This window comes from Microcaecilia unicolor, chromosome 1, assembly GCF_901765095.1.
Source record: "Microcaecilia unicolor chromosome 1, aMicUni1.1, whole genome shotgun sequence".
NCBI classification, from domain to species: domain Eukaryota; kingdom Metazoa; phylum Chordata; class Amphibia; order Gymnophiona; family Siphonopidae; genus Microcaecilia; species Microcaecilia unicolor.
The window spans coordinates 266520735-266533495 of record NC_044031.1 but is presented as its reverse complement, the minus strand read 5'-3'; the positions used below and the strand labels follow the sequence as shown (position 1 = coordinate 266533495).

At 51.6% G+C, this 12761-nt stretch overlaps 1 protein-coding gene across 1 annotated transcript in view; it reads left to right on the top strand.

The window, feature by feature from the left end:
* The first annotated feature begins 270 nt into the window (after positions 1-270).
* Positions 271-12761, top strand: part of ZNRF2 (zinc and ring finger 2) — a 128684-nt gene continuing 116193 nt past the window's right edge. Inside the window, exon 1 of the mRNA XM_030206229.1 lies at positions 271-1774. Within this exon, the coding sequence (XP_030062089.1) occupies positions 1213-1774 (562 nt within the window). The 5' untranslated portion in view covers positions 271-1212. The remainder of the gene's footprint in view (positions 1775-12761) is intronic.

Genomic DNA, 12761 nt, shown 5'->3' with positions numbered 1-12761 from the left:
TATAATAACAGTTCAAAAAGTTGATTTGCCCTTTGGAAATGCACGGACTCTACCACCGTGATCTACAGATCTACCTGTGCTCTCTCTCCTCTCTCTCCGGAAAAACATCCCACGAACCAATCACTGCAGCTGACGCCGGCCGGGAGGTGATAGGGCCTAAGCTTGTAACAAGGGTAAGCCGGGGGGGAGGGGTATAACGTAACAAACGCTACGCGCGCCTCCAGAGGGTCGCGTGGCGGTCACGTTTAACACTGGCGGATCAGTCAGAATGTCCTCATATTTACGTCAGAGGGCGGACCGTACCTTAGTGATGGAAAAAGAGGAGGGACTGAACGAAAGGGAGGAGGACTAACGAGTCTCACCTAACTCTTCCGTGTGTCAGTGTCGCGTCTTTTCTCCCCCACCCCCCCCCTAGCGTCGTCTGCAGGCAGTGGTACGGTCGGCTCAGCTGGCGTCGGAGCTGTGTGTGGTGTCTGGGCTGGTGGTGGTAGTAGTAGCGGCGGCGCAGGGGGAAAGGGTGTGTGAGGCGCCGGGAGTGCGGCCTCGGCGGCCCTCTCATTACTGATTATGGCGGAGGGGGCCGCGAAGCTGTCACACGAACGGTGGAGGTGGCAGCAGCGAGGAGCGTGCGGCCGGAACGGCTCGTGGGGAACAACCGACACCGGCGGAGAACAATAGCAGCAGCGAGCGGCCGCTGCCGCCTCCCGGAGCAAAAGAGAGAAAGCTTAGCGGGAGAGTTGTACTGGACTGGTTACGTTCTTGTATTACCCCCCCCCCCCCGGTCACGAAGGGAGGGGGAAGCGCGAGACACACCCCCACCACCTTCCCAAACACACAGCTCGCGTCTAAGAGAGACACATATCACTCCTCCCCGGGGAGGGCACCAGCTAAGCTGTCTATTGGCCCGGCTGCTGACTACCTACGTTGGAAACTTTCTACTTGTTTCTCTTTAGTTGTGGACACTTTTATTTTTTCTTCCCGCACACATCTCCCTCCTTTCTTTGTGTATGTTTGGGGGAGTGGGACTACTTGTTCAGCATGTATTTTTGTCCTTTTCCCTTCCCTCTAAGCACGCCATGCCCAGTGTTCCCGGCGCTGCGGCTGTGCAGTGGGTGAGGCGACCGGTTTCGGCTGTCGGGTGGGCAGGTGTCAGTCCCTTGGCCCGGTGCATGAGCCCCACCGCAGAAGGAGGAAGGGTGCGGGACACGCAGGATGGGCGCGAGACAGAGTAGCGGTGGCAGCAGCAGCAGCAACAGCAGCCCGGCTTCGGACGGCCGCACCAGGGGTTCTTCCGGCTCTGAGGCACCTGCCGAAAGTGGTGGTGGCGGCGGCAGCAGTAGCAGCAACGGTGGGACCAGCAGCAGGGCCGGTAGGGGGTCTGGACTCGGTACCTCGGCGGCTGTAGCGGTCCGCTACGGCTCGTACGCGCCCGATGCCCACCATCACCACCATTATCACCACCACCACCATCATCATAACCAAGCTCAGGTTGCGGCGGCGGAAGCCCCTCAACAGCAGCCGCACTCCCTGGGCTCAAGGACCAGATCCATGGGGGAAGGAGCGAGCGGCCTCGGCGGGGGGCCCTCAGGGGCCAGGGCTCACTCCCTGAACCAGTCTTCCTTCAGCATCCCGACGAGCATCGTCGGCACGCTCAGCTCGCAGGACTCTGGCAGCAGCACGCCCGAGGAGTTAAACAGGGAGCGGGCCGGCGCCGGGACCCCACGACTTCTCATCGGCTCACTGCCCTCGCATCTGTCCCCGCATCTCTTTGGAGGTACGCCATGCCTTGTGATTACATTGCCCTTCCATGCCTTCGCTTCCCCGGGCGGCTGGCTTCGAAGAGCACCGCATGTGTGATTTTGAAAAGGGCACGGGGGTTACTGTCACTCTTAACCAGTTTAGGCATTGGTAACAGGAAAAGTTATTCTGGACAATGCAGACTCTTATCCCTGATGTAACTTCCACAACTGAAGGAAACAGTGCGTTTATTTACACTTATTTTCAAGGAGAGGGAAATCTGATCACTGCTTTAAGGCATATGGAATCAGATTTTTTTTTTCTAAAGTTAAAGAAATGATCATGAACCCAATTTTTCTGTTGTTAGAACAGGATTTCGTGGGAGAGTTGTATAAGCTATTTTGGAATGAAGCATCATATTGCTCTTCTGGAGATTTGGTTCTGTAGGTTAAAAAGATCCTGAAAGATGCATTACTATGACATAGTAGACTTGACAAAAAAAAAAGTGAGCAGGCCATTAGCTTGCTTGCTGTAATCAGTGACTCTGTAAATACTTAATGTTTATATAGTTAAGACTTTAATGTTGCTATTGTGTACATAATTTAAGCTTCATGAAACAGTTGAAAGTCACTTTCGGAACTTTTTGCTTTTCTGCTCTGATTTTTGTTTTTGTTAGAATTTGCTTGTTTTCATTCTTCCACTCTTGCAAATAGGAGAACTGTTAGTGTCGGACAATAATTCCCAAGTGTTGCCCAAAAACAGGAAGGCACACCTCCATAATGCTAGTTGCCCTTTCTCCCGCTGGTCTACTGTCGAAGTGACCCACCTTCATGACTTGAGGGATATACATTTTGAATGTTTCCTGCTATCTAGAATCACTCTTCCTGTTACTGTTTAAGGAAAATGAAATATTTAGCCATGCTGAAAATGTTTGGAAAAGCAATTCACAACATTGATGAACATAATAAACTAGTTGACAGAACCGTGGCTGAAAATTCTAGTGACTGGATTTGAGCAGTTGTCCTTTTGTAAGTTTAGGTAGGCAACAGGTTCACGGACACTTCTCCCCAACTGAAAATTTCCTTGATAGAATAGCTTTCAGAAGTGTCAGAGTTGAAAAATAGAAGAAAGGCTATTCAAACATTTTCACTTTTTATTAGGCACGTTTTGAACAAGTGATTGGTACCTGTTAGGAAAAGTTTGGTTAGTTTGTGCATGCTTAAACTCATGCATATGGACAAACAAAGCTATCATCATTGTAATAAAGGCAGGAAGAAAAAGAGCTAAGAGCAGAAAGCAGCAGGATGGTGGTGAAGTCAGGTTCTCACATCTGAAGATAAGTGGGAAGAAATTTGGTGCCACCATAAAAGATAAAGTGAAAAATGCTATGGTGACATGGTTTTCAGTATTCTGGCAGGATCCAGCCCCAGCTGTCATATGATCTGTGGTAGTCGAGGAGTACCCAAGAAGGTTATAAAAATTTGGTGGTTGGAGGGGGGGAGGAATGCCTACAGCCACCCTGCTAAATAATACACTTTACTATGCTTCTCATAAGAGTCCTCCCACATAGACAATGTCTGAGACTGTAAACGAAGGAAGGGGAAATGTGCCAGTCATGCCCTGTATACATATCCCCCTCTTCTTCCCAGGCTTGCCAGGCCAAGGGCATCAGTGTCTATTTGACCTATCAACTTTTGACCTGGGCATAGATTGTCCAGAGAGGCCAGTCCTCTGCCACCAGACTGTCTTCCTGCATTATCTTCCCCCCCCCCCCCCCCCCCACACACACACACAGTAGGTACAGTGTTTAAAACTACATCAGCTTTCTCTGATATGTAGGACCATTTTTGTGTTATGAACTGTGAAATCTGTAGGGATTAATGGATCTTTTCTTTCTTGCAGGGAAGATTGGGAGGGGTGGGCAGTGTTAGGCGGGACATAAGTTTTAAAAATATAATAGGCCATGCTGCTGATCATGGAGTGAAGGGATACCAAGACAAGCCATTGTGGGGCTATGAAATGACTGTACGTTAAATTGAAGCAGAGAAAACAGATTGAAGGGGAGAAGATCTAGATAAGAGACAGAACTCTGTATAGGGTGAGAGGAAATAGAGGGAGGGAGGCTGAGGATAGAGGTGAGAGTACCCTGGAGTGGGGATGGTGGGTAGATATTGAATCCAGAGAGGTTAGAGTAAGAGGGACCAGCAAGAAGAAGCATGGCAGATAACAGAATATGAAGAGAGAAGGAAGAGACATCATGTTAAACTACTTTAAAGAGAACAGGAACTTGGGGGGGGGGGGGGGGGTTGGAAGGGGCACATTGAGAGGCTGCAGAAAAATAATAAACACTAGAGAATGAGAGGCATATGGCTAGCCAGGAATTAAATTGAGAAACTGAAGTTTGAAAACAAGATATCGTGGTTACCCTTCCTACAACAAACTTAAAATGAATATCCCATGAATAAGAGAAACGAAGGGATAGCACTGTATAGGGTTATATGAGGTGTCCAGCCTTTGTGTTAAGTGCCATGTTGCAGTTATTTTCTCTTACTCATGGCTGTGAATAAGTTTTAGAATTATAAAGTAATTGGAATTAAATGTTTTAACTATATTTCAACAGCTCAAACTCTAGAGATACATTCGGGTCAGAAACTTTGAACTAAATCTTGGGCTGTTTGTACTGAGTTGACGTGTACTCTTAATCAGGGTACTTCTGCAGTTGCTTGTTCAGCTAAACTATAACCCAACTCTGGGGATGACCCCTCCCTAACTTAAATTGTGCAGTGGTGCATTAATTTGTAACTTTGTCATCCCACCAGACCAGGCTAGACATGTGGGTTTGTGCTGCCCTGCCAGCAGGTGGAGACTGAGAGCTACTAAGCTGTGATGTCATCACTTAAAACTTGACAACGTATACAAGGTAGGGAAAGTTTATCACAAAAAATATATCAAAATCTACACTTTCCTTGCATTAGAATGATACAAAAAATCAGTGTATTGAGCTGGATTTCTAATAAGGAGGAAAAAGAGCCTCACAGAGCTCCTAGACAATATGTCTGTCTACTGGAGCTAAAACGGATCTTAAATTGATCCTCTGTTCATCATTGGCTCTGAGCCAATGATGAACAGAGGATCAATTTAAGATCCGTTTTAGCTCCAGTAGACAGACATATTGTCTAGGAGCTCTGTGAGGCTCTTTTTCCTCCTTATTAGAAATCCAGCTCAATACACTGATTTTTTGTATCATTCTAATGCAAGGAAAGTGTAGATTTTGATATCACTTAAAACTTGTACAACCCCCTGACCAGTCAGTAATCTGTGTCATTTAAAAAATTTTTTTTAGTTACTCTGCAAATTTAACAAAGGCAGATTAGTGCATAGTTAGAACATAAGCGTTGCCATACTGGAACAGACTGAAGGTCCATCAAGCCCAGCATGTTTCCAACAGTGGTCAGTCCAGGTCACAAGTACCTGGCAAGGTCCCTGAACAGTAAACCAGATCTTACGCTGCTGCTTCTCCTTGAAATAAGCAGTGGATTTTCCCAAGTCCATCATCTTAATGGCTTTTCCATATCATCAAGCAGATCAATCCATAGACTGGTGGGTTGTGTCCATCTACCAGCAGGTGGAGATAGAGAGCAATCTTTTGCCTCTCTATATGTGGTCATGTGCTACCAGGAAATCCCCAGTATTCTCTCTGTGTAGCAGGTGTGTGGTCACCTGCAGCAGCTCTGGCTTGGTCTCCACGCCTTTTTGCTTAGGCTTTGTTGAGTACCTGGGGTTGAGGGCTCTTCGTGAGCAAGTGCAAACCTGGTGGTGCCAGGTCCCTCCTTTTCGCCCCCCCCCTCCCACTGGCTCCAGTTTAAAAAAAAACAAAAACATAACAATCTTGAAGCAGAAAATTTTTTTACTTGCAGCTGCTCACTGGGACACCAATTCGTTGCAGCTCGGAGCAAGAAGCAGGTAATTTTACCTTTTCCTAGCGGGCAGGAGGTTCCCCGAACATTTCCCTCGTGGATCATGGCATCGGATGGTAAGGGCGCGAAAAAGCGCTCCCCGGACCGCGCGGCTAGTGGGGAGGCGCGGGGATCAGAGGCAGAGAAGCCCTTTTTGGGTACTCTTCCGGACTTTGCTGATTAAGCCGTTTTTTTCTCCGCTGGGGCGTCGGTGGCCTTTCCCGCCTTAGGCGCCCATCCCCCGATGTCCGCCCTTCCGACGTCGGCTTCCCTTGCAGCTCGGACGGCCTCTTGTATGGCCACCTTTGAGTTGGGCGGCGGTAAGAAGATGGCGAAGTTTAAGCGCCATGCTTCCCGCGCGGCTCCTTCGCGGAGTGACTCGCTGGACGCCATTTTGGATGCGCAGCGCTCCTCTCCCCCGCTGTATGGAGTGGAGGTTGAGAGTTCCTCTAGGGCTGTGGCCCAGGTTGCAGAGGTGCACAAACAGGAGGGTTTTTCTCCTGAGTTTATTTTGTTGCTGCATCAGGCCTTTCAACTGCAAAATGCTGCTCCTGCTCCCCTATCAGATATGGGGGAAGAGGCTTCCCTGATCAAGCGCCCTCGGGTGGACCTTCAGGTCTTGAGGGATTCTGTCTCCTCTGATGTAGATGAGGGCAGCGTTTCTGAATTCTCCCAAAGGTCCCTTGGTGATTCTTTGGAGGAGGCTGATCCTTGCCCTGATGGGGGAGATGATCCCTCTGCAGCGCGGCTTTTTCGCTCAGAGGAATTGCCTAACCTGTTAGTTCAGGCTATGAGCATCTTGAGTATTTCCTCTCCGGAGGAAGGCCCTCCTTCAGCCTCGGCGGGTTCCCCTATTATGTTGGTAACCAAGCGCCCTTCCAGGACCTTCCACATCCATGAAGCCATGAAAACTCTAATTTTGGCTCAATGGGATTCTCCAGAGGCGAGCCTCAAGGTAGCCAGGGCCATGGCTCGTCTGAACAGGGTGAACAGGAGGCCTTGCGCTGGCCGGCAGTGGACTCTCTAATCACTGCTGTGACAAAAGACGGCTTTGCCGGTGGAAGGTGGCTCTGCCTTTAAGGATTCACAGGACAGGAAATTGGAAGCGGCCTTAAAGTTTAGCCTTTGAAGCGGCCGCCTTTAGTTTGCTGGCCTCGGTTTGCGGCTCGTATGTGGCCAGGGCATGCCTGACAGTGGTGCAGCGGGCCTCTACCTCGGATCTTTCCTTGAGGGCGGATTGGCCGGTCCTGGAGTTGGGCTTGGCTTACTTGGCAGACTTGCTGTATGATCGTTTTCTCAGCTAAAGGCATGTCTCAGACAGTCTCTGCCCGTTGATGGCTGTGACTTAAACATTGGTCAGCTGACCATGTCTCCAAATCCCGCTTAGCCAAGTTGCCTTTTAAGGGCAAGCTGCTCTTCAGGGATGAGCTGGACAAGATCGTGACGGATCTCGGCAGTTCTAAAGGCAAGAGGTTGCCAGAGGTCAAGGCAAGGGCCAGCAGTGCTCGCCCTGGTTCCTCTAAGGGCCGTTTTCAAGAAGCCTGCCGGTATCGCCCGGGCAAGTCAGGCTCCTCCTCCTCCTTCAAGCAGAGGTTCTCCCCGAAGCAGCATTCCTTTCGCAGAGACTGCCGCTCAGGAGGTTCTTCCTCCAGTCCTCCCCCAGGGTCTCGTACCCAATGACGGGGCCCTGGTCCATGGCCCAGAGCAGATAGGAGGAAGGCTGTCCTCTTTTCGGGGCGAGTGGACCAGGGTAATTTCAGATGCTTGGGTTCTAGAAGTCATCAGAGATGGCTACAAGTTGGAGTTCTGCCGGCCCCTGAGAGACGGGTTCGTGAACTCTTCCTGCAAGTCTCTCCTCAAAGTGGCAGCAGTTCAGCAGACTCTGGACAACTTGCTCCGTCTTGGGGCGGTGGTCCCAGTGCCCGTAGAGCAGCATGGCACAGGACGTTACTCCATTTACTTTGTGGTGCCAAAGAAAGGAGGCTCTTCTCGGCCTATTCTCGACCTCAAGGGAGTCAATCGGGCCTTGCAAATATGGCATTTCTGTATGGAGACTCTCCGCTCCATGATTGCTGCGGTATAAGAAGGAGAATTCCTGGCATCCTTGGACATCAAGGAAGCTTATCTGCACATTCCCATCTGGCCGCCTCATCAGCGCTTCCTGCACTTTGCAGTGCTGGGCCTGCACTTCCAGTTCAGAGCCCTCCCATTCGGGTTGGCTACGGCTCCGCAGACCTTCTCCAAAGTGATGGTAGTCATTGCGTCTTATCGCCGCAAGGAAGGAGTGCAAGTCCATCCCTACCTGGATGACTGGCTGAATCGAGCTTCTTCCCTTGCGGAGTGTGGGAGAGCGACGGACAGGGTCATTGCTCTTCTGAGCTCCCTGGGATGGATCATCAACCGGGAGAAAGGTCAGCTGCGCTCGACTCAGTCCCTGGAGTATCTGGGTGTTCGGTTCGACACTCAAGTGGGCAGAGTGTTCCTGCTGGACAACCGGAGCCTCAAGCTTCAGGCCCAGGTGGCCCGGTTCCTAGCCTCCTCAGCTCCTCGGGCTTGGGATTATGTGCAACTGTTGGGCTCCATGACGGCCACGATGGAGGTAGTGCCCTGGGCCAGGGCCCATCTTCTGCGGCGCTGGACTCCAGTTTCGGAGGATTACGCAGTTCGCCTTCCCCTGGACCCGGCGGTGAGAAGGGCGCTAAGTTGGTGGCTGATGTCAGACAAGTTGTCAGCCGGTATGCCTCTCACGTCCCCGGAGTGGATTGTCATTACGACGGACGCCAGCTTGACGGGCTGGGGAGCCCACTGCCTAGGAAGGACAGCGCAGGGGATATGGTCACCGGCGGAGGCGAAGTGGTCCATCAACCTCTTGGAACTTCGGGCCATTTGGTTGACGCTTCAAGCGTTTCTTCAGGTACTGATATTGAGGCCAGTTCGAGTCCTGTCAGACAATGCCACGGCCGTGGCCTATGTCAATCGCCAGGGAGGTACCAGGAGCGCCCCCCTAGCCAGGGAGGCCATGAAGTTATGCCAGTGGGCAGAGGCGAATCTGGACCAGCTGTCGGCGGCTCACATTGCGGGAGTCCTGAATGTCGAGGCGGACTTTCTCAGTTGCCATACCTTGGATCCCGGAGAGTGGCAACTGTCTGCTCAAGTGTTCTTGGAGATCACGAAGCGCTGGGGCATGCCGACCTTGGATCTGATGGCGACCTCGGCCAATTGCCAAGTGCTGCGGTTCTTCAGCAGAGGACGGGACCCTCGATCTTTGGGGGTTGATGCTCTTCTCCAGCAGTGGCCGGTACAGGAGCTTCTCTACGTGTTCCCGCCTTGGCCTATGCTGGGCAGAATTCTCGGCCGGGTGGTCCTGGTGGGTCCAGACTGGCCCAGACGCCCTTGGTATGTGGACCTGATCCTGCTTTCCGTAGACAGTCCTCTGCGACTTCCAGCGGAGCGGGGCCTCTTACATCAGGGTCCCGTGGTGATGGAGGATCCCTCCCCCTTTGGTCTTGCCTGGCTATTGAGCGGAAGCGGCTGAAGAAGAAGGGCTTCTCGGACAAGGTCATCGCCACTATGCTGAGAGCACCGAAGCGCTGTACTTCGGCTACCTACGCCAGGGTATGGCGTACCTTTGTATCATGGTGCGAGGCAGGAGCCCTGTCGCCCTTCACGGCGCCAATTGCTTCAGTGTTGGCGTTCCTGCAAGAAGGTCTGGAGAAAGGCCTGTTGCTCAGCTCTCTTAAGGTCCAGGTAGCGGCTCTAGCTTGCTTCAGGAGTCGACTGAAGGGTGCTTCCCTGGCTTCTCAGCCAGATGTGGTGTGTTTTCTCAAAGGGGTTAATCACCTACGCCCTCCTCTGCACTCGATAGTGCCTACGTGGCATCTCAATCTGGTGCTGTGGGCCTTGCAGAAGCCGCCCTTTGAGCCATTATCGCGGCTGTCTCTGAAGGACCTGACGAAAGCGGTCGTTTTGGTGGCAATCGCTTCAGCCAGGAGGGTTTCCGAGCTCCAGGCGCTCTCGTGTAGAGAGCCGTCTATTCGCCCAGTGCCTTCCTTTCTGCCCAAGATTTGTTTCTCGCTTCCATGTGAATCAGCAGCTTTGTCTGCCCTCCTTCCGTAGGGAGGATTATCCAGAGGAGTATCGAGCTCTCAGATGCCTGGATGTTAGACGAGTTATCATCAGATACTTGGAAGTGACCAACGATGTCCGGAAGTCGGATCACCTGTTCGTGCTGTTCGTGGGCCCCCGTAGGGGTCTGCGTGCATCTAAGCCTACCGTGGCACGTTGGGTCAAGGAAACGATTGCGGCGGCTTATGTGGCCGCAGGGAAGGTGCCGCCTAACCAGCTGAAGGCTCATTCTACTAGAGCACAGATCGGCGACTTGGGCGTCGGCTCAGACCTTCTCACGGCATTATCACTTGGACGTGGCAGCACGGGCCGAGGCCCAGTTTGGAGCTTCAGTGTTGCGTTCTGGGATTTCCATGTCCCGCCCTGGGTGAGTACTGCTTGGGTACATCCAGTGGTGTGCTGGTAAATGTTTAACAGGCTCTCTCCCCGGTCCCCCTCTGCGCCCCCCCCCCCCTCCCCCAGATTGCAGAGCTGGCTATAGCCGGGGAGAGAGCCTTGGGTGGGGGGGGGGGGGCAATGCATTACTCCAGGAAAAAAAAATTAAATGATCCCAGGTTCCAATCTAATTCATGTTTAATGTGCGATAAAATGCCATAAATAAGTAAATATAAACTTTTAATATTGAGCACCTGATTCTCAAAGTGAACATATTCCAAACACTATAATGAAAATAAAATGATTTTTTTGTCTACCTTTGTTGTCTGGTGACTGTTTTTCTGATCATGCTGGCCCAGTATCCGATTCTGCTGCTATCTGTCCTCTTAACTCCGTTTCCAGGGCTTCCTTTCCATTTATTTCTTTCCTTTCCTCCTTTCTTCTTCATTTCTGGTCCTCAGCTTCTGCCTATTTTCTTCATCCATGTGCAGTTTTTCTCCTCTCTTTCTTTTCCCTCATCTCCTTCCTCACTCTTCCCTCCCCTCCATCCATGTCCAGCATTTCTTCTCTCTCCCCCCCTCTCCATCCACCCAGTGTCCAGTGACCCTCCTCTCCCCCTGCCTTGCATGCACCCATGTCCAGTGACCCCGCATGCACCCATGCCCAGCGACCCTCCTCTCCCCTGCCCTCCATGCACCCATACCCAGTGACCCTCCTTTCCTCTGCCCTCCATCCACCCATGTCCAGCAGTGACCCTCCTGCCTCCTCTCCCCTGCCCTGCATGCACCCATGTCCAGAAGTGACCCTCCTCTCCCCTGCCCTGCATGCACCCATACCTAGTGACCCTCCTGCCTCCTCTCCCCTGCCCTGCATGCACCCAGCCATACTCAGTGACCCTCCTTTCCTCTCCATCCACAAATGCCCAGCGACTCCCTTCTCTCCCCTGCCACCCCTTCCCGAGTTGTTGGCGAATTTTCCTCCCCTGCTCCCTCCCGAACCGCTCCCTCCCGATCCGGTCCCTCCTCCCGATCCCTCACATCACCGACCTGACCTGACTCTTCGCATTCTTCGGGGCAGGCAGTCTTGCCCGCCCGCTGCCAGAACTGACTCTCCCCCACTAGCGCTGCCGGCTGGTTCGCGCTTCAAAATGGCCGCCGAGACTTCAGCAGAAGTCTTGCGAGGCCGCCTCTGGAAGTCTCAGCGGCCATTTTTAAAGTGCGAACCGGCAGCGCCAGCGAGGGAGAGTCAGTTCAGGCAGCGGGCAGGCAAGACTGCCTGCCCCGAAGAATGAGAAGAGTCAGGACGGGTCGGTGACGTGAGGGATCGGGAGGAAGGGACCGGATTGGGAGGGAGGGAGCCAGGGATCGGGAGGGACGGACGGGACCGGATTGGGAGGGAGGAGAAGAGCCGGCTCGCGAGTTTCAACAACTGGCTCGCAAGAGCTGAGCAAAGTTAACAACCGGTTCTTGCGAGCTGGTGCGAGCCGGCTCCAGCACACCACTGGGTACATCCCACCAGTCTATGGATTGATCTGCTTGATGATATGGAAGGTAAAATTATGTATCATACCTGATAATTTTCTTTCCATTAATCATAGCACATCAATCCATAGTCCCTCCCAGATATCTGTACTGTTTGTTCTAGTTCAGTTATATTTTGGGTTCAAGTTTAGACTTCAGTTCCTGTTCAGGAGGACTTCGAGTTCAAGTTCTTCCACTTGGATTTCCCTGGTGTTGGGACGACTTTGTGTTACAGTGAGCTGCTGCTTCTTTCCCCCCGTTTCGACGGTGGTTGGATTCATACTAAATTATGCCAGTGCTCTCTCCCGCTTCGTGCGGTAGTAGGGTAGCTTTGTTTCCCTCTCGCTTTGGCGGTGATGGATTAAGCCAGCTCCTCCTGCGGTTGCGGTAGCAGGACATGCCAGTTCCCCCCGCGTCGGCGGGTGTGGGTGCCCCCCCACTTCGGCGGTGGTTGGGTGGCGGATTGTCCCTTTGTGGGTGTAATTCTTTGTTTCATGATTCCTGCGGATGGAGCTTTGATATCGACTATACTGAGGATTTCCTGGTAGCACATGACCACATATAGAGAGGCAAAAGATTGCTCTCTATCTCCACCTGCTGGTAGATGGACACAACCCACCAGTCTATGGATTGATCTGCTATGATTAATGGAAAGAAAATTATCAGATATGATACATAATTTTACCTTAGACTTTTCTTTTAGTGGAATGTCATGGTTTATAATGGGCTAGAAAACCCATATCTTTAAGTCCTGTCTGGTGGGTGTCAAAATATTTAATCATTTTGACTTCAAAGGTCTTGCGTTCCTGTATTTTTTTTTAATGTTTATTTGTTTATTGAAAGATAACTTACAAATATAACTTCAATCTTACATCAGATATTTCCAGTAGTAAGCAAATATAACATTGATTGGTTCTCATCTATCATCATATCCCCCCCCCCCCCCAATCATCCCTAGTTATCTAGCAAAGAAGGGTCAGATTGGGAAGACCACACCATATGGATCCCAGATGAGGTGATAGGATATTAGGTGACCTGTACGCATAGA